Genomic DNA, 25,339 nt, shown 5'->3' on the forward strand with positions numbered 1-25,339 from the left:
TTCGCAAGACAATAAGAGACAAAGTATATTTCAAGCACTGAGCTGGTTTAAGCTACTGTTCTGTGGTGCAAATTCAAACGTGTGAATTATTGTATTAGAGGTGATTTGTTTTCAAGAACGTGATTCTGCTCTATTCATCCCAGCACTGTGAGACACCAAAGCACAAAAATAACATTTCTCTTATTTTATGCAATTATTGTATCCACACCAGTGTGCAATCATTACAATTTGAAATACTCAAAACATCCTTTACAGACATACAGTTTTGTTCTTGTACCGACATCCAATGGTTCCTATGAACTGCTAGCATTGGGCTGAGCTCTGCAACAGACATGAATATGTAAAAATGAAAATAATATAGTATTAATTACATAATTATTTAACATTAAAATGCTGCTACTACTACTATTACTACTACTACTACCAATAATAATAATAATAATAATATTAATAATAATAATAATACTTTAAAGTCTACACGAAACAGCATTCATAACACATTTTAATGTAATATAACAATATTTCAGTAAAACTGGAAAATAACACAGAAGACTAAACTATTTCATTCATTGTTAAGATTGTTTTCTTTAATGCAATAATTAAATGTAAGAATAAATATATATGACTGTTGATAAACAACCTTGCAATAAATATTTTCTTTGTAGCAATTTGGCTATTTATGTAGGCCAATAGACTTTTTAGCACAGCAGTTTTTTTATTATATATTTTGTCTTTTTTTCTTTATTATTATTAATAATATTATTATTATAATTGCATTATATAAGCAGAAATAATATTTATGGTGATTTTCATGTTTACTTGATTAAGAATGATTCAGAAAACTTACATAGGTTCTTGTGGAATCTCACTTCCTTGGAGAAAGCTGTTGATTCTTCATTAAGAAATGAAAAAGTTAGATGTGTTCATATAACTATGACAGTATTACATAAATACAGAGGGAAAACCATTGAACATCTGGAATACTCACCTAGAGCTTTCCGCAGCTTCCCGCAACTCCTCATCCACTCTAAAGACGCAGAGATTAATTAGGTAATGGTTGAAGTCAAAAACTTTATCCCACATGAAATTTTTACTCTTTTTTTATATTTCCAAAGTGTTGTTTAACATAGAGAAGAAAAATGTCAACTCATTTTTAATAACAAATTTCTTTTGTCTTTATCATGATGACTGTACATAAAATACAAGTACAATTAGATAGTATACAGGTTTTCAGCCTAAAGTGCAAAAGTCTTAACCAGGTTAATTAGGCAAGTCATTGGACAACAGTGGTTCTTAATGGGGCTGATAATTGAACTTACATTTTTTATTTAAAAAAAAATGCAATAGCCGTTTTTATTTGACCCAAAATAAAAGAAAAAAAGACTCTCTGGAACAAAAAAATATATAATAGAAAATACTGTGAAAATTTCCTATCTCTGTTAAACATCACTTGGGAAATATTTGAAAAAGACCAAACATTTCAACTTCAGCTTGGTTGTATACACCTATGACTATTTAAAAGCAACCAATTATGCAAAAATCACTTTTATTAGGGGTTAAACACAGTTATGTGGCAATCGTCTGTGGATGTAATGTGCTTCTAATGTTTTTTTTTTTTTTTTTTTTTTTTATATATATATAAATCACACTTCATAAAAACAGTTTGCAAAAACACTTTGATTGACATTCTCCCTTTGTACATGTCATCAGAGGGGGAAGGCCTCTGGGGACATTAGTCTTGTTTTTGAATCTGTAATGCTGACACATAGGAATTTGTAGCTCCACCCTGATTTGAAAGGAGTACAATTTCATTTGAATTTAAAGCAACAGTCACCAAAACGGCACAATTTGGATGGAAGCCTAAAAGGTCCACTATGTGGGATATTTTGAGCTGAAACTTCATAAACACATCCTAGGGACATCAAAAACTTATTTTACAATAAGTCTTATCTTGTAAAAAGGGGCAGAAAAATGCAGAAAAATGTTTCAAACAATTCATTCATGTTGTCCCAACACAAATTGATTAAATTAACTTTTAACAAATTAACACTTTTAACAAATGTATGCGGATTGAACATTAAAAAAATTAAGTTGTCCTAATGAAATCTCAAGAATTGTGTTGTTTCAGCTCTTTTTAAATACATAGTTTGAACAAATAAAATGTAAATATTTATATATTTGAGTGTAATTGGTCCTTTTTAAATGAAATAAGAAATAAAGAATAGTTAAAACAACACAAAATAAACATTGACTCAGTTTTCATATATAAACATCTGACAATAAATTCATTAATCATAATATTTAAATTAATATTTATTATTTATCAATATTTGTGTGGCGGACGGTTTCGCGTCATCCGCCGCAGTTTCGGCCCTTGTTTTGACTCTCGAGGCGTGTCCAAACGCCAGGTAAACACTATATAGTGAGCACGCTAGCTTTAGTCGGCAGGAGAAGCATTTTACCAACGAGACCAGCAGCCTGTAAGTACATTTAAGACTTGTTTCAGTTGTTGTGTATGGTTTGAGGACTAGTTTTCAGCTGTTTGTGTAAGGTTGTAGGACATTTAAACTTGCTTTCAGTTGTGTATAATACTAGAAGTGTTTAGCCACTGTTTCCTTGGTTACTATAAGAGCTTGTGTAGCGAACGCAGACGGTTTCGCGTCGTCCGCCGCAGTTTCGGCCCTTGTTTTGACTCTCGAGGCGTGTCCAGCTGAATTCAATCAGCTAGTGATTTGGGGTTATATAAGCAACTAGTTTCACTGCGGCAGCAGTTGCGGCAGCCTCGTGTGAAGACCGGCGAGTGTAAAGACCATCGACTCTACCTTCGCCATCGACTCTACCTGCGCGACTCAAGACCGACAAGTGTAAAGACTATCGACTCTACCTTCGCCATCGACTCTACCTGCGCGACTCAAGACCGACAAGTGTAAAGACCATCGACTCTACCTTCGCCATCGACTCTACCTGCGCGACTCAAGACCGACGAGTGTAAAGACCATCGACTCTACCTTCGCCATCGACTCTACCTGCGCGACTCCACCAAGCAAAGACACCGACAAAGCACTTGAGTACTTTATTTTCTTGTTTTACTTTATCTTTACACTTATTTTTTGTTGTCATTGCACTTTTATTATGTGTTTTCTAATTCCTGTTGTTACTAACACTTGCAAAACACAGGAGGTACGCTGCAGGCGTAATCCTCACAACCTTCGTTCAATACATGTATCTGCTATTTCACAACTCTCTCTCTCCGTGGGCCTCTGGAATTGTCAATCAGCTGTTAACAAGGCAGATTTTATTACCTCCATAGCTACATATTCTGACTATAATCTCATGGCTCTAACTGAGACCTGGTTGAGGCCGGAGGACACTGCTACACATGCTACTCTTTCTGCTAATTTCTCTTTTTCCCACACTCCTCATCAGACAGGGAGAGGGGTTGGGACTGGACTACTGATTTCCAAAGAATGGAAATTTACTCTGATACCGTCCCTGCCAACAATCAGCTTCTTTGAATTCCATGCAGTCACCATTATCCACCCCCTCTACATAAATGTGGTTGTCATCTACCGCCCACCGGGTAAATTAGGTCACTTCTTAGATGAACTGGATGTTCCTCTCTCATCTTTTTCTAATTTTGACACTCCCTTGTTGGTGCTAGGTGACTTCAACATTTACATTGAGAAACCGCAAGCTGCTGACTTTCAGACTCTGCTTGCCTCTTTTGACCTAAAAAGAGCACCTACTTCTGCTACCCACAAATCAGGTAATCAGCTAGACCTTATTTACACACGACACTGCTTCGCTGATCAAACAATAGTAACTCCACTACAAATATCGGATAATTTCCTTCTGTCTCTCAACATCCACATTACTCCTGAGCCGCCACACACTCCAACACTGGTTACCTTTCGCAGAAACCTACGATCTCTCTCACCCAATAGACTATCCACCATTGTTTCAGACTCTCTCCCTCCATCTTGCAAACTCTCTGCACTTGATACGAACAGTGCCACTGATACACTCTGCTCCACACTAGCATCATGTCTAGACCGATTATGTCCTCTTGCATCCAGGCCAGCCCGTGCCAGTCCTCCTGCACCCTGGCTCTCGGATGCTCTCCGTGAGCATCGCTCAAAACTTCGGGCTGCAGAGAGAATTTGACGGAAAACTAAAAGTCCTGCACAGCTCTTATACCAAACTCTTCTGTCTTCTTTCTCGGCTGAAGTTACTTCTGCAAAGTAGACATATTACCGTCTAAAAATCAACAATGCCACTAATGCTCGCCGACTTTTTAAAACATTTTCCTCCCTCCTCTATCCTCCTCCTCCACCCGCATCCTCCACACTTACTACTGATGACTTTGTTACATTCTTTTGCACCAAAACTGCAAAAATCAGTGCTCAATTTGCTGCACCTACAACAAACACACAAGATACACCACCAACACCACACTCACTCACCTCTTTTTCTCAGCTCTCTGAGTCTGAGGTGTCCAAACTCGTGCTATCTTGCCATGCAACCACCTGTCCACTCGATCCCATTCCCTCTCATCTCTTGCAAGCCATCTCTCCTGCAGTCATACCAACACTGACTCACATAATTAACACATCTCTTGACTCTGGTTTATTCCCCACTTCATTTAAGCAGGCTAGGGTAACCCCACTGCTAAAAAACCCAACCTGGACTATACACTACTTGAAAACTACAGACCAGTATCCCTGCTTCCATTCATGGCCAAGATTCTGGAGAAAGTAGTGTTCAATCAAGTCCTGGACTTTCTTGCTCAAAACAATCTCATGGACAACAAGCAATCCGGCTTTAAGAAAGGCCACTCAACTGAGACTGCTCTGCTCTCGGTCGTGGAGGATCTCAGACTGGCTAAAGCAGACTCAAAATCATCAGTCCTCATTTTGCTGGACTTTTCAGCTGCTTTTGACACTGTCAACCACCAGATCCTGCTATCTACGAGTTACTGGGCGCTGCGGGCACTGTTATACAATGGTTCAGATCTTACCTCTCTGACAGGTCATTCAGGGTGTCTTAGAGGGGAGAGGTGTCCAACCTACAGCATCTAAACACTGGGGTACCTCAAGGCTCTGTTCTTGGGCCACTTCTCTTCTCCATCTACACGTCATCTCTAGGACCAGTCATCCAGAGACATGGATTCTCCTACCACTGCTATGCTGATGATACCCAGCTATACCTCTCTTTTCATCCTGATGATCCTTGATGATTCCAGCTCGCATCTGAGCCTGCCTGTTGGATATTTCACACTGGATGAAAGATCATCATCTTCAGCTGAACCTCGCAAAAATGGAAATGCATGTAGTTTCTGCCAACCCGACTCTACACCATAACTTTTCAATCCAGATGGATGGGGCAACCATTACTGCATCCAAAATGGTGAAAAGCCTTGGAGTAATGATTGATGACCAACTAAACTTCTCTGACCACATTTCTAGAACTGCTCGATCGTGCAGATTCGCACTCTATAACATCAGAAAGATCCGACCCTTCTTATCTGAACATGCAGCTCAACTCCTTGTTCAAGCTCTTGTTCTCTCCAAACTGGATTACTGCAACTCTCTACTAGCTGGGCTTCCAGCTAACTCTATCAAGCCTCTTCAACTGCTCCAGAACGCAGCAGCACGAGTGGTCTTCAATGAACCTAAATGAGCACATGTCACTCCGCTGCTAGTCCGTTTGCACTGGCTGCCAGTTGCTGCTCGCATCAAATTCAAAGCTTTGATGTTTGCCAACAAAGTGACTTCTGGCCTTGCTCCTTATCTGCTCTCACTTCTGCAGATCTATGTGCCCTCCAGAAACTTGCGTTCTGTGAATAAACGTCACTTCGTGGTTCCATACCAAAGAGGGAAGAAATCACTTTCGTGAACGCTCACGCTCAATCTGCCCAGTTGGTGGAATGAACTCCCTAACTGCATCAGAACAGCAGAGTCACTCGCTATTTTCAAGAAACGACTAAAAACTCAACTATTTAGTCTCCACTTCACTTCCTAATCTGCAATTGCCTCTCTGGATATCACAATAACTGTAAAAAAATACTAATACTACTAATACTTTCCTTTTTAGACTTTACAAAACTGAAACTTGCCTATAGCACTTATTCATTTTTGCTCTAATAGTTGTGTAAATTGTTTAGTCCTCATTTGTAAGTCACTTTGGATAAAAGCGTTTGCTAAATGACTAAATGTAAATGTAAACAGGCTGAAAGACAGCTTCATCCATCAGGCTGTCAGAAAGCTGAACTCTCTCCCAGCTCTACCACCACTCCTCTCTCCCTCCCCACGCAGCTTTGGACTCTGACACTGACACACTGAAACACTTACACAATCTCTCTCTCTCTCTCTCTCTCTCTCTCTCACACACACACACACACACACACACACATCTGCACTGGTCACCTTATGACCTTATGTAGACACACCGTACTACCTCCCTATATGACACTGTCACAACTCTGGTTTGCACTCATTTGCTATTTGCCCTTAATGTCATTGTCATTGTATTGTTTACAAATTTTATTACTTATGCATATGTTTAGACCACATTTTATGTACAATTGTATATGTTGTAAATTTTCTTTTTTTATTAAAACTTTACTTTTTATATTAACATTATATGCTGAGCACCTAGGGTTTGAGAGTAACGTAATTTCGATTCTCTATATCTCCTGTACATGTGGCTGAATTGAAAATAAGGCTGTAATGAGGAGCCTGACACGGAGGGATCCATTTGCAGTATATTTATTTGACACAGTTCAATCACAATCATACAATACGCACTTACGTGCGAACTCACATCAACAGCATTCAATATGGGTCTAAGGGCTGGCCGCTGGCAGTCACAGAATGATAGTACAGGCATGGATCAGTGGCCGAGGGTGAGGTTCAGAGTCCAGATATCGGGCGTGGGTCAAGGGCAGGCGGCGTGGTTCAAAGTCGAAGTACAAGCAAGGTTCGGGGCAGGCAGAAGGCAACTCAGAATCAGAAACAGTCCAGGATAATACACGGGAGATCAGGCAAGGGAATAACGCTCAGAGATGTTAGCCGTGGCAGAACAAGACTTCGCAATGATCTGGAGTGTGTGTGCTGCTTATATGTGTGAGCGTGGGTCATTAACTGAATATGGTGCAGGTGTGCTGGCTGTCAGTGTAAGTGGGTGACGTAATGTTCAGAAGTCTGGTGATGGTGGCCTCTGCTGGCCAGCGAGGGGAATGACAGGGACCGAGTCGGTGACAGAGCCCCCCTCTAACGAACAGCTCCTGAAGTGAGAAGAATCGCGACGCTGGGGTCTTCCACGGGGGCCGAGGGGCCGGCATTTCCAGATGCTGCAGGTGAAACTCATTCAACAGAGTTGGGTCGAGAATATCCTTTCGATTGATCCAAGATCTTTCCTCCGTGCTGTACCCCTCCCAATCGATGAGGTACTATAATTGTTCCCCCCAGCATCTGGATCTCAGGATCTTGTGGATCTGGTAAGCCTCTTCTCTTCTGCCACCTCCCTATCCACCTCGGCTGGACCAACAGCAGGCTTGAGAAGGGAAACATGGAATGTAGGAGAGATACGGTAGTGGTTAGGCAAGGTTAGTCGGTAGGTTACAGGGGAAATTTGACGTTCGATTTGGAAAGGACCCACGTACATGGGTCTGAGTTTTCTGCAGGGAGTCTGAGGCGGAGGTCTCGGGTGGATAACCAAACCCACTGTCCTGGGGAGTAAGTGGGACCAGGACGCCGATGACGATCTGCTTGTTCCTTAAATCTTCTAATGGCATGAGAGCACGTTCCAAACCTTTTCACACTTCTTGAACCTGGAGTCAACGGCTGGGAGTTCTGAGGGTTCTCCGGACCATGGGAACAAAGGGGGTTGAAAGCCTAGTACACACTGAAAGGGGGTTAGACCAGTAGACGGTTTCCTTAAGGAGTTCTGTGCATATTCTGCCCATATTAGAAATTTGCTCCATTCAGCTTGGTTGTTGTGACAATAGGTCCGTAGGAAACGACCAATCTCTTGGTTGAAATGTTTAGTTTGGCCGTTGGACTGAGGGTGATAACCGAAAGTGAGACTGACGTTAACTTGAGGGTTCTTGAAAAAGGCAGACCATAATCGGGATGTGAACTGGGGACCTCTGTCGGACACAATGTCCTTGGGTAATCCATAGAAGCGGAAGACAAATTCACTGATCAGCCCGGCTGTTTCTAGGGCTGTGGGTAACTTGGGGATGGCGATGAGTCTACAAGCTTTTGAGAATCGGTCTATAACAGTGAGTATGGTGGTGTTGCCTTGAGACTGGGGGAGGTCAGTAATGAAATCTATAGCAATATGGGACCAAGGACGACGTGGGATCTCCAGGGGTTGCAGTAAGTCAGCGGGACGATGATGGCAGTGTTTGACCATTTGGCTTGATGAACAGTTATTGACCACCTTGATCACATCCTTAGTAATGGAGGACCACCAGTAACGGTTCTGGATCAAATGGATTGTGGCTGTACTACTTGGATGACCGGAACTGGGCTTATTATGGACTTCAGTTATGAGTTTTTCTCGAAGAGTTGGGGGAACAAAGACTTTATTCTCGGGACATGCCTGCGGTGTGGCATTTTGGGCTGATGCTTGGAGGATTTCCATCTCAATGTCCCATTGGATGGGTGCTAAAATCAGGGATTCTTTCATGACCGGGTGGACATCCTCAGCCAATGCCTCTTCATCCGACGAGCGTGATAGCGCGTTAGCTTTGACGTTCTTTGAACCAGGGATATATGTGACATTGAAGTCAAAGCGTGTAAAAAACAGTGCCCATCTTGCTTGTCTGGGGTTCAGTCTTTTGGCCAATCGGATATATTCTAGATTTTTGTGATCTGTGACAACAGTGAATGGGTGTTTGGTGCCCTCAAGCCAATGTCTCTATTCCTCCATTGCTGCTTTCATGGCTAGGAGCTCACAGTTACCAACATCATAGTTCTCCTCTGCTGGGTTAAGTTTGTGGGAGTAGAATGCACAGGGATGGAGTTTATTTGTTGTCTGGGATCTCTGGGAAAGTACTGCACCTATGCCTGTGTTGGAGGCATCAATCTCCACCGTGAAAGACAGAAATCTGGTGATGGTGGTCTCTGCTGGCCAGCGAGGGGAATGACTGGGACCGAGTCGGTGACAAAGGCTGACTTTGACTATTCAATAAAATACATTATTGGACTAAAAGTGTAGAACAAAAAAAATTAAATGGTTGTGTATTCTTGATAAAACTTGTGCTGTTTGTTTAAACTACTTCTTGGGTTTCATTGTTTTATGTTGAATGCACTTAAATTTGTAAAACTAATAAGTTAACTTAATTCTTACATGTTATCCCAAGACAAATTGGTTGTGGATAGAATCCATAACCATTGCTCCTCACCCCAGAATCAAAAATATCTGTTCCCATAGAAACATGTCTTCACAGGTTTTAAATTAGTCACAACTCCTGTGCTGATTCTCATAAACACATTCAATGCCTTTTCGTCTCACTCTCACAATGTATGTGTGCAGCTGGTCAGAGCCAAGATTGTGGTTACTCATGGTGCATGTCAAAAATATATAGTAATTAAAGACAATAAAACATGTCGCTCATTAAATGTTGCTTACCTGACGATGCATTCAGGTATGTGGACATACTCCATTGGGATGAGTTCCTCCAGTTCAGCTAAGCTGTTCACATATTTTATCTTACTGCTGAATTTTGAGCTGGAAAACATCAAATGCACTACATTTATTTATTGTTTTTTTATAAGAATAATTTGTATACTACTGTAGTTTTGTACACATTGTATTTTGTTATTTTAAATCACTGTTAGAAATATATTGATCTCACTGGGAAAATATCCATACATTAGCAGTTTTCCATATTTTGTGAATTATTTTTCTCCCATTTATTTATTACATTTATAGTTTTTAAATTGCATTGTGGCACCTTGATCTTTTCTCCAACAAATTTTAGTGACATTTATTGACAATTTTAAAGTTTTAAGTAATACATTGTTTGCATCATTGTTGTAAATTAATACAAATACCTGAGAATAAAATCAGACGATTTTGTGTTTTTTTTTGTGTGTGTGTGTTATTTTAATGCATAGCTGCATTTATTTAAATTATTACATAAAATATCGGTTTTATCCAGAATATATTTCAAATATAATTAATTTCTGTGATGGCAAAGTTGAATTTCCAGTCTTCGATGTGAAATGATCTAATTGTGATTCTAATATTTGGTGCTCCAGAGATATATTCGATGCTGAAAAAAAGTTGTGCTGCTTAACATTGCTTATAAAAGGACAAGAACGCATTTAGGTAATCAGATCAAAGGAAATGACACCATGAAAAAGGAGCAATACATAAAAATTCAAAACGCCAACATCAGGCAGTCTGCAATCAATCTGTGAAGAGAGCTTAAGATCAGGGTGAACGCATAAGAGGCTCTCTAAACTGAAAGAATTGAAGCTCATCGCTAAAGATAAATAGACAAAATACTAGTGGAGACATGCAAAAAGCTGGTCAGCATTTAAAGGAAGCAAGTGATTGCTCCAAATGCCAAAAAAGGCTTTTCTATTAATTACTGAGAAGGGTATGACACTGTATCAAAACATTTAAAATTCTGTCCCCATACCTGATAAAAGGTTTTGTGATGGCTAGAATTGTCCTAATGAACCATGACGGATGAACAATGATGAAAGATTTTAGGTTCTTTCTCAACCTGAAAATTGTAAACAAAAGATATTAGTAATATATTATTGAGAATATTAAAAAGTAATATATAGACTATACACCTCCTGTCAATCATCTGGTAGCATCTCTTGAGCCAATTGAGGCCAGGCATCCTCCGGTGTGGTGTGGCTCCATTTAAGTAAACAATCATATAATCTTCTGCTACCATGAGCTCCAGTGTACTGATAACATACCTGAAGTAAAATTTTTATTTAATTAATAATATTGATGTGATTAAAAGATAATTTGAAACAAGGACAACTGAATGAACTCACAGAAAGAGGTTTTCCATGATCTCGTGATAGTCCTCTCTATCACTGTCAGGAAGGAAGCACGCAGCAAACACAATGATGGCATTTGCACCATTGCTATAGTAGCCTATGAGAGAAGAAAACGTTCAAGGTTACAGAAGTAACCCTACGTTCCCCGAGAAGGGGAACGGAAGTGCTATTAAGTGGATTTGATCTTTGTGAAAATCCATGAAATGGGAGGATTCGGTTCAGCAGCCTCTTGTCTGAAAGAGTATTGAACGGGCCAATGAATGCAATGAATTGGCAGCGTAAGCTTGCACAGGTGTGCTTCATTGCCAATTATCCCAGCATATAAGCACACCTGGAGCGAGCAAACGCCACCCTTTTAAGCTGAAGAGATTTTCAAACAGCTAAGGGACAGTCATTATGGCGACGGAGTATAGCACTTCCGTTCCCCTTCTCGGGGAACGAAGGGTTACTTCTGTAACCTCGAACGTTCCCCTTCGGTTGGGGAACTTCAGTGCTATTAAGTGGATTTGATCTTTGTGAAAATCCATGAAATGGGAGAACTATGGAAAGCGCCATAATAACTGCACCTTACCAACGCCCCCGATTAGGGGATAGTCAAACAAGCGCGACGCACCCACATCATGGGAGGCGCGGTCCTCCAACGTGTCCCTGGCCCTAATTTATCCTACTTCAACAGAAGTCTTACGGATTTAGATATATTTTTTGGGAAGTCGTGAGCATCTAGATAATTCTAGGAAAATACGACAGTACGTTGGAAAGCGTGCAATCCCGATAGGGAGGACGCTGCGGAGGCCATCCGTTACCCAAGGGGGATAGATGGCAGAATTTACATATGGACTAGCCCTAAAAAGGGGGAGTACGCATAGCAAAAGAGTGGTTAGCGGAGAGGGAAGACACTGGTCCGCCCGGGGGGGGGGACTTAACCGTGGCTGAATAAGCATATGGGATCGCCTAGTGGGGATTACGCATAGCAGGCACCTATACCCAAAACGCGGGCTGACCAGCGGGCAGACCTACAACGTAGTGGGCCAGCAAGTGACTCCTCCGCTGAGTCAGTGCTGGGGGCCACGGAGGAATCTGCAGGGCTCACCTGACGGGGAACTTCACTGACAGATTAAAAGGCGCACGTACCTCCGTGTTAGGGAGAATGGCGCAGCAAGCGTGTTTCAACACCCTACCGAATTGTTTCCTCAATCACCAAGGGTTACCTAATACCCTTGAGGAAACCGGCTCCACTTGCAGATTGTAAAACCTTGCAAATGTGTTGGGTGTCACCCAGCCCGCAGCTCTACAGATGTCTGTTAGAGAGGCGCCGCGTGCGGGCGCTCGAGAGGATGCGAAGCTCCGAGTGGAGTGCGCACGCACTCTCAGGGGACGCGGCTCACCTCGGCTCTGATAAGCGAAAGAATGTCATCCACAATCCAGTGGGAACTTTTTTCGGTACGGCACGTCCCTGCTGCTCAGATGATCTAAACCTTGAGTGTGGTCTGGATATTACGCAAAACGCGAACTGGACAATAAAGAAAGGGCTGGGTCTGCCTCCTCCGAGGGCAGCGCTTGCAGGCTCACTACCTAGTATTAAAACGGAGTGGTAGGAACCTTGGGCACATATCGCGGGCGGGGTCTCAGGACGTGGGAGAAAGCCAGCCCAATTACAGGCACGAGTCACTGACCAAAAAATGCGAAGGGAAAATCGAAGGGATCTGACGCTGCTTGTGTAGCGAGGGCGAGATCCTAAGAGGGCATGAGAGGGGGCGGGGTGGATTAATTCGCTTAGCATCCCTGAGGAACCGGATGATGAGGTTATGCGTTCCCACGGTGCTGCCAGCCACCCCGTCATGAGAGCGGAGATGGCAGCCACGTAACCTTGAGTGTGGAGGGCGACAGCCTGCTCTCCAGCTTCTCTCGGCATAAAGAAAGCACAAGGCTGATCTGGCAAATTACGGGGGTCTTCTCTGCGAGAGACGCACCATTCAGTGAATAGACTCCACTTCAGGGCATAGGCGCACTCGGGGAGGGGGCTTTAGCCCGAGTGACGTATTAGCCACCGCATTCGGAGGTTACCTAAGTCTTCCTTGCGTCTAAGGACCTCCAAAGATCGGCGAGGGTGCCAGATAGTGCCCTGTCCCTGAGAGAGTAGGTGCTCTCTCGAAGGGAACTGCCAGGGGAGGGCTATCGCGAGGGAGAGCTCTGACATCCAGGTCCGGTTGAGCCAGAGGGGCGCAACCAGCAACCTGTTCCTCGTCCTCCCTGACCTTGCACGGTAACTGCGCGAGCAGGCTCACTGGGGGAAACGCGTATTTGTGCATGCCCCGAGGCCAACTGTAAGCCGATGCATCCGTGCCGAGAGCACTGGGTCAGGGAAAGAGCAACTGGCAATGAGCGATCTCGGGGGAAGCAACAGATAGATCTGGGCTTCCCCGAATCGCTCCCATATCAGTTGAACAGACTCGGGGTGGAGTCTCCATTCTCCAGGACGTAAGGCTGCCGTGAGAGCGCATCGGCTGCACGGTTGAGCTTGCCTGAATATGAATGGCGTGCATCGATTTCAGCCGCGAATGACTCCAGAGGAGCAGACGGCGGGCGAGCTGAGACATGCGGCGAGAGCGAATACCCCCCATACGGCTGATATACGCCGCCGCCGCCGCCGTACTGTCCGTCCTGAACAGCACGTGTTGCAGCTCCAGCACCGGAAAAAACAGTGGAGAGCGAGGAATACTGCCAACAGCTCCAGGCGATATGCCAATGCAAATACACACAAGTGACTTGGGGGGCCGTTTTGCAAACTGAATCGCATAGCCGAGTCTGATTGTGCGTATGAGCCACCGCGAAGAGCTGGCCCGCGCTAACCAGGCAGGCAGAGCTCCCGCTAATGGACTCATCGCTACAATCGCTGACGTACCAGCAGTGGGGCAGCACGGAGTGGGTGTGCTGATCCGGGAAGCACGCGGGTCCCACGGAAAAGGTGGAGGTGAGATGTTTGCTCTCACTCCGCACCCGAGCTCCGGAGGGGAGGCTCAAGGGGTGGGAGAAAGGAGAACGTCCTCCCATCGCGCGTGAGCCACTGGCGAAACGTACCGAATCTGCAAGCTAGAAAGCAGAGCGTACCAGACTGGCAGATTTCAGGCTGTCACAACCGGGGAAGTGGAAAAGTGCTCTTTCATAATGTTTTCATGGCAGTAAAAAGTGCCGTTGGAAATGGGGCCACGCCCTCCAGCGGGGAAAGAGCAAGTTCCTTCTTCTACAGATGGCCTGTCCCTGGGACGCTTCGCGCTCGCTTCGCCAGAGGCGTGTGCGGGGGCGGAGCAGCTCTCGTAGGCGGGCGCCTTCGGCGAGGAGCAGGTATGATTGGCACGGCGGGCGGAGCAGGCTACGGACCGCCGATAAGACATCACCCATCAACTGCTCACTCACCGCCTTGAATTCCTGGGTGAATTCACAGACGGTGTCGCCGAACATGGCTTGGGATATGGGGAAGTCAAGAAAGCGGACTTTGTCGACTTCGCGCATATCAGCCAGGGGTGGCGCTCCTGGATCACTAATGTGGACATCGTCCTCCCCAACGCACATGCAGCGGACTCAGTAGTCCGAAGAGCTAAGTCGGCGGCGGTGCAAAGCTCGTAAGCCTGGGTTGGACCCACCCTCTTGCAGCTCGGCCAGCGCCTGCGCTTGGTGGCACTGGTAGGTGGCTATCGCATGCAAGGCGGAAGCTGCCTGGCCCGCAGCTATGTAAGCTCTATCTCAGAGGGAGGCAGATAACTTACAGGCTTTGGATGGGAGACGAGGCGGACCCCGCCAAGAAGAGGCGCCGCGCGGATTGACCGCCATCGCGCACTCAACCTGAGGAATTGCCACATACCCCCTGGCTGTTCCACCGTCAAGAGTGGTGAGGGTAGAGGGACACGCAGCATGAGCAGAAAAAAGTGCTCCTCAAGACCGCGTGAGCCTAATGTGCACCTCCGGGAAGAAGGGAACGCCCCTCTAGTCTGTCCGGCCGCGGAGCTGGGGGATAAACCATCTCCAACCCACGGCCAAAGCAGCCCGGGAAAGCACGGCTAACATGTCCGTTTCAGGATCCGTAGTGACAGCGCTCACCTGCCCGAAGGGGGCGAGTGGGTCTGGATCATCATCGGACAATGAAAGCCCACCCTCCGATGCCGCGGTGGACGTCTGGTCTCCGGTGTCATCGGGCATTAGGGCTATCATCTGTTAGACGGATCGCTTCCACCGCCCGAAGCTTGGATGGAGCGCTTAGAGGAGCAGGAGGTCCGCGGGCCCGTGGGCGACGGATTATCTCTCGCTGAAACCCTCAGATTTGCCCTAGTGCAGAGCAGGGGACAACTGGGGTGGTTTGCCCTTTTGCAAAGGCTAGCCGCGATCTTTACTGCGCAACAGTCATGGCATCGCAATGACGACATGAACTGCCCGCGAGCAACGCATTAACATGCTGGACCCCCCAGGCATGTAACGTAGTGCCCGTCCCCATCATCCGAGGACAGGAAACCACAGCATCCAGAAACGCACAGTCGGAGCGCCGTCCTGAAAAGGACGTGCTGCACGACTGTGTTGCTCTTTCTGTGACGTTTGCAACTTTATACGCACCGCTCTGGAGGACCGGACCCAAAGAACACCAGGCAAGGGAGAAACCCAGCTCGACCGTCTGCCGCTGCGTGTACACACTCTGGACCGGGAGAATGCTCTCGTTCGCTCAGAATCGCTGGTCACAGCAGGAGGAACCCTCATTGACTCGATCAGAAAGTCTCTGAAGCGAAAAGGATGGCGTTTGCTCGCTCCAGGTGTGCTTATATGCTGGGATAATTGGCAATGAAGCACACCTGTGCAAGCTTACGCTGCCAATTCATTGCATTCATTGGCCCGTTCAATACTCTTTCAGACAAGCGGCTTCTGAACCGAATCCTCCCATTTCGTGGATTTTCACTAAGATCAAATCCACTTAATAGCACTGAAGTTCCCCAACCGAAAGGGGAACCACAGTTGTGAAAGATCCCTGCAAACAGACACTGGTTTCATCATGTAAACCCATTGCTCAACGAAATTAAGTCAAATTACAAGTTAGCTTTGTACAAAAAATAAATAAGTCTGAGCTTAATTCTATTAAATGTGTACTCAGTCTTAAAAGTATGTTTTTAAAAGTTGTTATTGCAGATGTTGTAATATTAATGAAATTAATGAACATTTATGACAGAATAAACTTTTAACTTTTGACAAACTTTTTGAATGTCATCATATTTTGGTGTATTGAAAAAACTAAAGCCCATAATCAAAGCCTACATCATAATAAGAAATGAGTGATTACAATAAAAAAATATTAGGAATTAAATTACAGCATATTTTGTTATTGCCTTCTATGCAGTGTGTAACAGCTCTAAGTGAATAAAAAATGAAGCTAAAGTTTAAATCGGAAAGTGCACCATTTTTAAAACGATTGATTCTTTAAAAAGAGTCAACTTGGTTTAAATAGTCTGTAACTGTTTTGTGATGATGTCAACAAAACATTTGCCATATATGAGATGCCGACCCAGAAAAGCTTAAACTGGCCCTTCTTAATACCTCTGAGGCAGTATGCTCAGGCATTCCGTCTGAATGGGGAAACATTATTTTTTTAAAAAATTGCTTACCAAGCTTAATAAAACATTTCACATTAAGAATAACCAATAAAATAAAATAGAACAAGTTTAATTTAATTTCTTCAGAAAGTCATATCTGGTCCGAGCCCCTCTCCTGGAGATTTGGCATAGCGATATTGTACTAAAGTGGGTCTTCATTTGCCATGTTGACTGTTACACTTTGTCCCAATCAAAACTATAAGAGAAGTCTTGTGTAATCTATAATGTTTGGCTGGGCTCACACATACAGGTGTTGGTCAAATAATTCAAATGTCTTCAAAAAGTTGATTTCTTTTACTGGTTCTATTCAAAAAGTGAAACTTGTTCAATCTATAAATTCATTTCAAACAGACTGATATATTTCAAGTGTTTATTTCTTTTAATGACAACTAATGAAAACCCCCAATGCAGTATCTCAGAAAATAAGAACACATTAATATCAATTTAAAGAGAGTAATTTTAAAAAATCTTGGTGAATTGAAAAGTATGAAGATGAAAAGTATGAGCATGCACAGCACACAATACTTAGTTGGGGAGCTTTTTTCCTGAATTACTGCAGCAATGCAACATGACGTAGAATGCTCTAAAATGTCCTGTTATTGAGCTGTGTTTACCTTGGACCTCAGAAAATACAGTGGAGCAGCAGATGACTTGGCACCCTAAACCATCACCATCTTAGAAGAATTTACACTGTACCTCAAGCAACATCTATTGTGTGCCGCTCCTCTCTTCCTCCAGACTCTAGGACCTTGATTTGGAAATGCAAAATTTACTTTTATCAGAGTAATTAACTTTGAAGCACTCAGCAACTGTCCAGTCTTATTCCAGGTGAGACACATATGTCTGTTGCTCAAGAGTGGCTTGACACAAGGAATGCGACAGCTGAAACCCATGTCTTGCATACGTCTGAAGCACTGACTCCAGCTGCGGTCCACTCATTGTGAATCTCCCCCACATTTTTGAATGGGTTTTGCTTTACAATGCTCTCCAGAGTTTTCCTTATTGCTTGTAAACCTTTTTTTACCACATATTTTTCTTCCCTTCGCCTTTCTATTAATGTACTTGGAAATAGAGCTCTGTGAACAGCCAGCCTTTTTTGCAATGACAATCTATGTCTTGGCTTCCTTGTGCAAGGTGTCAGTGGTCATCTTTTGGTCAAACTGTCAAATCAGCTGTCTTCCTCATAATTGTGTAGCCTACAGAATTAGACTGAGACACATTTATAAGCCATTAAGTTAAGTTAATTTGCTGATTAGAGTGTGGTACCAGGTGTCTTCAATACTAAACCTTTTCACAATGTTCTCATTTTCCGAGACACTGGATTTGGGGTTTTCTTTAGTTGTCATTCAAATCAAAGTTAAAAGAAAAAAACTGTTGAAATATTTCAGTCTGTGTGGAATGAATGTAAACATGATATAAGTTTCACTTCTTGAATTGAATTAGTAAAATACATCAACTTTTTGAAGACATGCTAATTTTATGACCAGCACTTGTATACTCTTCACCATGGTCGGCTACTTGTTGGGCGTTTCTCTCTATCTTTTGCTGAACACAGTCAACCAATCACAAAAGTGATTTTTGGAAAATCTGAATCGCTGATCAAATCATATGTGAGTCATTGAATAATCAGGTAAAAAATAAATGCATTTTATAAAACAATGAAAGTAGTTTTTGACCTTGTGTGCATATCAGCCCGTTGTTGGACACCCCCAAAACCAAAATATGATAATTTTTATAATGCATATGGCTGTTAAAAGGGTTAGCACCCAAAAATAGAAAACTCTGTCATCATCTATTCAACTTTTACTTGTTTGAAACCTGATTGAGTTTGTTTCTTCTGTTGAACACAAATATATTTCTTAATAAAGATTAGAAATGTGTAACCATTAGCTTAGTATTTGTTTTTCCTAATATGGAATTCAATGGTTACAGGTTTTCTGTGTTCTTCAAATTATCTTATTTTGTATTTAACAGAAATAAGAAATAAAGGTTCTACACAATTTCTCCTTTGTTTTTGCACACTAATTTGTGTGCTAATCACCCTCTTGTTATACATGACCCAGAGTTTCTTTTAAAGTTCTGATTGCATACCTCCATGGGATATGACTTTTTGGTAGGGTTCAATGCTCTTCATGTTGATGCGGTGCTCTTGCTCTCCAATGATGACCGTTCTCCAGAGTTTGGAATCCTGCCGTTCCTCCTCAGCACTGTATGTGGGAATGGACTCAACTGTTTCTTTTACAGAATCTCGCTGGGATGCTTGAGGTTCTAAAAACACAGAGAATTATTAATCTGCTTTCAATAATACAAAATGGTTACAAGTGTTAGTAACCTACCTTCCCAGTCTATTTCATGGTCTGTATAATCTGCTTCATCAGGTGTGTCCAGATCATCCACATTGATGTCGAGGTCATCTGGCGTGTCAAACAGGTCATCCTCACTTTGGTCCAATGAAAGACTAATACGGGGAGCGGACAGTTTTTTCCTCTGAGAAGACACACCCCCTTGGCCCTGTAGAGGCAGTGAGGTGGGTGGAGCTAGTTGGAAATGAGCAGACAATTAAAATGACGTGAATGTAAATCGTTATAAAATCAATAATAATTTAAAAAAAATAATAAATTAAAAAATAAAATAAAAAAATTACTAAAATCTTCAGAAGATTCTGTGTCATTGTTAGAATTCTCACCTGGTCTACTCTCTGCCCCTTCAAAACTCATCTTGCTTTCATAAGTCTGGTCCATCCCCACATTGCCAGAAGGGGAACTATAAGAAACATTATATTTATAACACTTTGTTGTCAAAGATGCATATAACTATCCACAATAGTTTTAATAAAAAATATTATTTCTAGTACTAATACTACTACTACTGCTACTACTACTACTACTACTACTACTACTACTACTAATAATAATAATAATAATAGCAATAATAATAATAATAATAATAATAATTATTATTATTATTATTAATATTATTATTATAGTAGGGTAATAATTATAATAAACTTGTTAATAACAACCATAATAAAATATACATTTATTCCAAATAATGCTTACAAATATAAAAGATAATCAAAGAATAGAAGAAGAAGAATAAATAAATAAATGAATGATAACTGATTAATATATAGTAGTTAACATGTGAAGAACATGCAAAAAAAAAAAAAAGTTTTTCAGAATTGTCCTAAGACAAGACTGGGTGTTGTTTCAATAGCAATAAGACAACTTTAATGAAAGGTTTTGATCCACAAATGTTGCTACTTTTGTCCTTTTTTCATTAGTAATATAAAATCACTGTTCATTGAGACAATCACCTTTTCATTATCTTCCATGAGTTCAGAATAAAGAGAATACTTCTATTACAGAAATGTAAGGCTCTGCCATATTAGTTTCTTTTTTTTTTTTTTTGTTTCTGCAGGGAACACATTCTCTTATTCTCTCTTGTGGGTTTCAACAATTCAGCAATGTATTTTTTAAAGCCAATTAATTAAACTAGAATGCAATGCATTACTTTTTTAAAAATGTTATTCAAATATTATTAATTCTATTTATTTATATTGTTTTTAAGTAATGCATTATTCCTTTCTAGGGCCAGAAAGAATCTGCAGAAAAAAATCTGTGAATTTATGCAGACTGATTTTGGGAGTATTATAACTAAAACCTAATTTATTAAATTAACAATAACAATTTTTTAACTTTTATTTATTGTTTATAATGCAAATTCAATTAAATCCACTTATTTGGTAAACAAAGCAAGTCTCTCAAATAATATATCTACAAAAAGACAGAAAAATATTACTTTTTAAACTGTATTGTAAATAATTCATAGGAACATTTTCATTCATGAAATTAATTTAAAAACTGAATTAATATAAATTTACACACATTTACACAAGTAAATAAATAGATTCATTAATACACTAAAAATCTGCTAATTTCTGCATGCACACATTCTGTGTGGGCCTACTCATTACTTAGAAATACTATTTAAATAGAATCAACAAACAATAATAATAATGTAAGTGAGTCTAGTTAAATTGTAAAAAGTAAGAACTCACAGACACAAAGAGCTGTTTCAAATGAGTCTTAAGCACAGAAGATGCACTTAAAACTGTGAATCCAGAACTTTTGCAGCTTTTTCTTCAGTATAATACAATGGCAGTCTTGCATTGGCTGCTGCTGCAATCAGAACAACCAAATTAACTGTCAACAGAAATCTGCTCCTAAAATAGTTATCTGTGCAATTATTTCTCCATCTCCCTTTGAAATTAAAAGCAGTGTGCATTCATGTGTAAATGTATGCATAAAACACACACGCAGCCATGTGAGAAGGGAAACTGTCTCGCGGGAGTGTCTACAATAAGCTGCCAGATGGTTGCCAGTTCACACAGAGTGTTGAGAGAAAGAAAGAGAGTGGGTGAGGGTGAAAGTGAAAAGGTCTGTTGCTTTCTCCCTCCATCAAGATGTTGGATTAATCCATCCTCCACAGCAGGAAACAGAAAAAGTAGGCGGGCATTATGTCATCATCATGGACCCCTTCTTCTCTCTCCCTCTTCTTTGTGAATCACTCTTCCGCCTCAGTGTCCACACACATTCACATCTCAGTGTCACACACACACATAGGCAAATTATTGAGCCATACATGTAGAGCAGTGAATTTGAATGATGCTCAAAAACAGGTCAACTGTACACATAGGCTGAAGCCTCGTTATGGTAAAACGTGTGCTTGCATTCAACAAGACAAACATTCATTTATGATCCATATGCAAATAGAAGCAGCTGCCTCTATCTTGCATCATAGAGGATGCTGATGTTAAACCTCTTCCGCTATCGCACACAGATGCATCACAAACAAATGCCCATCCCTTCTTCCACTCCCAGCTTTCAAATCACAGCAAGCCTGATATAATACCCACAATGCACTCACCACCACGGTTGAGGCACACCTCTGTTCCCTTCTCTGGGTTTTAGATCATGGATGTGTGGCTGTATCTCTCAGCGTCAGGGATGCTCAGCTCATCCACTGCCGAGTGCATTCACCATTTTATGGTCATGTGACCTCCTCAAGCACCAAATAAGGATGTGAGGCTGTTCTCTCCGCCCTGAGCTTGAGATATAAATGAGTGAGACTGAGCAGCAACTCTCAATGAAGCTCAAGGGGTCTGAATGCACAGGTGAACATTATGAGGTAGTACAAGGTCACAGTGTTTAGGAACTGCAATTTTAAGCTGTTCTTTTTTTGTTACATGTGGTAAAGAAGTGCATTTACGCATTCTTTTCAAATAAGTTATTTAAATTAAAATTTTTATTGAATGGCAGCATTTTGGGTGTCATGGTGGCGCAGTGAGTTGCACATTCGCCTCACAGCAAGAAGGTCACTGGTTCGAGCCTCGGCTGGGTCAGTTGGCAATTTTGTGTGGAGTTTGCATGTTCTCCCCGTGTTTGCGTGGGTTTCCTCAGGGTGCTCAAGTGTCCTCCAAAAGACAATTTGGTAAGCTAAATTACATTGGATAAGTTGGCAGTTCATTCCACTGTGGGAACCCCTGATTAATAAAGGGACTAAGCCAAAAAGAAAATGAAGGAATTAGTGTATCTATATTTGTGTCTTGTATTTAAAAAAAAGAAAATGAATGAATGAATGCCATTATTTAAACATTAAAGTGATTTGAGCCAAGTAGGGGTAAACCAGGGGCAATTCCTCCTAGCAGAAACAAACTTGAGTAAAATCTATAAGAAATAGGCTTTTGCTTTTTAACATCTAAAATAATTTAAATCATATATTTACAGTTGAAGACCACATTACTAGCCCTACTTTTTTTATATTTCTCAAGTTAAAAGGAGAGATTTTTTAAATATATTTTTAAACATAATAATTTCAGAAACAAACTTTATTATATTTAGATTAACAAAATGATAATGTATATGACAAGTTATATTTGTTAAAATAATATTTTACTACTTATTTTCAAGATAGTAATCAGTTAAGCAATTTAAAGTTCAATAACAAGTTCAATTACCTTAACTAAGTTAGATTAACTAGGCAAGCCAGTGGACAACAGTTTTTTGTTCCTTACTTAATCATGGGGAAAATGCAAAGGGGGAAAATAATTCAATTTGATAATAAAATTTTAAAAATACATACTTTTAAAATGTTAAGTTAGCTCTGAAAAAAAAAATTCTAGGGGCGAAGCTGTGGTGCAGTAGGTAGTGCTGTTGCCTCACAGCAAGAAGGTCGCTAGTTTGATCCTTGGCTCAGTTGGCTTTTCTGTTTGAAGTTTGCATGTTCTGCCATTGTTCGCGTGGGTTTCCTTCGGGTGCTCCGGTTTCCCCCACAGTCCAAAGACATGCGGTACAGGTGAATTGGGTAGGCTAAATTATCCGTAGTGTATGAGTGTGTGTGAATGAGTGTTTGTGGATGTTTCCCAGAGATGGGTTGCGGCTGGAAGGACAACTGGTGCGTAAAAATGTGCTGGATAAGTTGGTGGTGACTCCAGATTAATAAAGGGACTAAGCCGACAAGAAAATGAATTTAATGAATATTTTTAAGTACATTTTTTCATTGTTACAATTGCCAACAGCAACGTTACAATTGTAACACTAAATTTATTAATAAGTCTTATCTTTATTTGTCTAAAAACATCAATTGTATTATTATTGTTATTAGTGCACCTAGGGTAGCACAATTGGCTCACAGCAAGAAGGTCGCTGGTTCGACCCTCGAACTAAGCCAAAAAGAAAATGAATGAATGAATTAGTGCACCTATATTTGTATCTTGTATTTTAAAAAAGAATTGTTTATTTCAAGTTATAAAGCAAATTGCAAACTACAATTACTTCTGGTTTATACATTATAGTTTATAATTTTGGAATATATATAGAAAAATGGTTAAAGTGTACTGTCTGAAAGAGCTGACAAAGATTTATAATAAACTGAAATATATTTAAATGTCATGTAATTGACACATTGTTATATGAAATTAATAAATAAATCCACAAATAAATAAATAAATAAATGTATATGAATCCAAACATTCCTGCTTAAATAAATGCATCAATAATTAATAGTGTGGGTAGATAAATAATTAAAGAAACTATACATGTTTGTACTGGTGATTGATAAACACCATCTCCTTAGCATGTTAAGTTGAGGAAAGTAAATACGGAGCAATGTAAAAAAAAAAATGAAAACATGCTTGAATGGGGGTGCAAAAATCTATTTTCAGTTTAGCATTTTCTTATTCCCCAATGTAATTATTTTTCTGCATGTACTATTTTTTATTTATATTCATTCAATTATTCATTCATTTATTTTTTGACTAATAAAGTCCCTTTATTAATAAGGGGTCGCCACATCGGAATAAATCGCCAACTTATCCAACATGTGTTTTAAGCAGCAGATGCCCTTCCAGCCACAACCCAGCACTGGGAAAAACCCATACACACTCATTCACACACACACACACACACACACTACAGCTAATTTAGCTTATTCAGTTAACCTATACCACATGTCTTTGGACTGTGGGAGAAACCGGAGCACCTGAAGGAAACCCACGCCAACATGGGGAAAACATGCAAACTCCACACAAAAATGCCAACTGACCTAACCAGGACTCAAACCAGCGACCTTCTTGCAATGCGGCAACAGTATTAACCACTGTGCCACCCTAAATGTTTTCAAATGTATCATTTTTAAATTATAACAAAGTGCACATGATGACAGATAATTTTGTCATACATTTTATGCTTCTATCCTAAACACTCAAAATTATGTCAATTTCATTATCAAAACCTAAATTAAAAAATAAACATATGAAAAAATAAGCATATTTCAAGATGTCTATAACAGTTTATGACATTTATTTTTTAATCCCCATTCATATATTTTTTTACTGTGATGTCAGTAAATATATATATATATATATAACTACATATTAAAAAAATGTCTTACTTCAGGAGTTCACAACTGTCCTGTATTATCTACATACTCAAATCATAAACTATTGTGGTCAAACTGTAAATCAAGGTTTGTGCTCTCATCATTCACTTGATCACCCATGAAGATTCATTGTGTTGAATCTGCTTTTTGAAAGTGTTCACAGAAAAGGTTACTCCTTAAATTACAAGGTAAAAATAGCAAAATGTCTGTTCCCTGCTGTACCAAGATGAAGCATGTTCTCTGATTTAAGATCCTCACAGTGTTGCGAGAAGTGTGTTGTGTGTTCAGCTACTCACCAGCTTTTTGCTCCAAGTCTCTTGTATTTTTTAAAGGAAGCAATGGGAGGTGCTCTATGACCTCTTACTCAGAAACTGTTTGGTCCAATGTTCATTGCTACGGTTACTTTGCCACACCTGACATAAGTGTAAAGACATAAGTCACTGCTAGATTTATAAATTCACTCTTTAGCTCTCTTGAACAATGTCAGTGGTGAAAAAAATAAAATCACATCGAGTTGCTTTTTAACTTCATTGTTGTAACAAATTGTAAATCCATAATGATCAGAATGTATTTTAGGGTACAAATCTCTGCATTAATAATTAAACCATTAACTGTGATTTTAAATCACATCGTGGCTCACTGTTCAGTAAAACTAGGAGCCCGTCAATAGATAAGAGGTTACTGACAGATTGTTTTCTACACTGTAAAAAATTGCTGTTACAAAATGGTGAGATT

At 40.9% G+C, this 25,339-nt stretch overlaps 1 protein-coding gene across 9 annotated transcripts; it reads right to left on the reverse strand.

The window, feature by feature from the left end:
- Positions 1-169: 169 nt before the first annotated feature.
- Positions 170-21,721, reverse strand: prune2 (prune homolog 2 with BCH domain). Of its 9 annotated transcripts, none has more exons than NM_001111154.2 (12): positions 20,980-21,130; positions 20,724-20,844; positions 19,350-19,426; positions 19,000-19,200; positions 18,755-18,931; positions 11,031-11,133; positions 10,818-10,949; positions 10,658-10,744; positions 9,640-9,738; positions 989-1,027; positions 848-892; positions 170-321 (listed from the first exon to the last, which is right to left on the reverse strand). In NM_001111154.2, the coding sequence occupies exons 3-12, from the start codon at positions 19,402-19,404 to the stop codon at positions 294-296; spliced, it is 966 nt and encodes a 321-aa protein (NP_001104624.2). In that variant the 5' UTR covers positions 19,405-19,426; positions 20,724-20,844; positions 20,980-21,130; the 3' UTR covers positions 170-293. The 9 variants fall into 9 exon arrangements, with proteins under 9 accessions (NP_001104624.2, NP_001361443.1, XP_073806557.1 ...); XM_073950456.1 differs by lacking the exon at positions 20,980-21,130 and adding an exon at positions 21,593-21,721 and having other exon boundaries at positions 172-321; positions 20,724-20,841; XM_005165659.6 differs by lacking the exon at positions 20,980-21,130 and adding an exon at positions 21,593-21,721 and having other exon boundaries at positions 172-321.
- Positions 21,722-25,339: the final 3,618 nt, after the last annotated feature.

The sequence above is a fragment of the Danio rerio genome, chromosome 5, assembly GCF_049306965.1.
Source record: "Danio rerio strain Tuebingen ecotype United States chromosome 5, GRCz12tu, whole genome shotgun sequence".
In the NCBI taxonomy this organism is placed as follows: Eukaryota; Metazoa; Chordata; class Actinopteri; order Cypriniformes; family Danionidae; genus Danio; species Danio rerio.

Excerpts from the sequence above, each read along its gene's own strand:
- prune2 (XM_068221205.2), bottom strand. The coding sequence starts at position 19,404 with ATGGACCAGACTTATGAAAGCAAGATGAGTTTTGAAGGGGCAGAGAGT. Across the intron at positions 19,201-19,349 it reads AGGGGCAGAGAGTAGACCAG|CTCCACCCACCTCACTGCCT; the intron begins GTGAGAATTCTA and ends ATTTCCAACTAG. Across the intron at positions 18,932-18,999 it reads CCATGAAATAGACTGGGAAG|AACCTCAAGCATCCCAGCGA; the intron begins GTAGGTTACTAA and ends CTGTGTTTTTAG.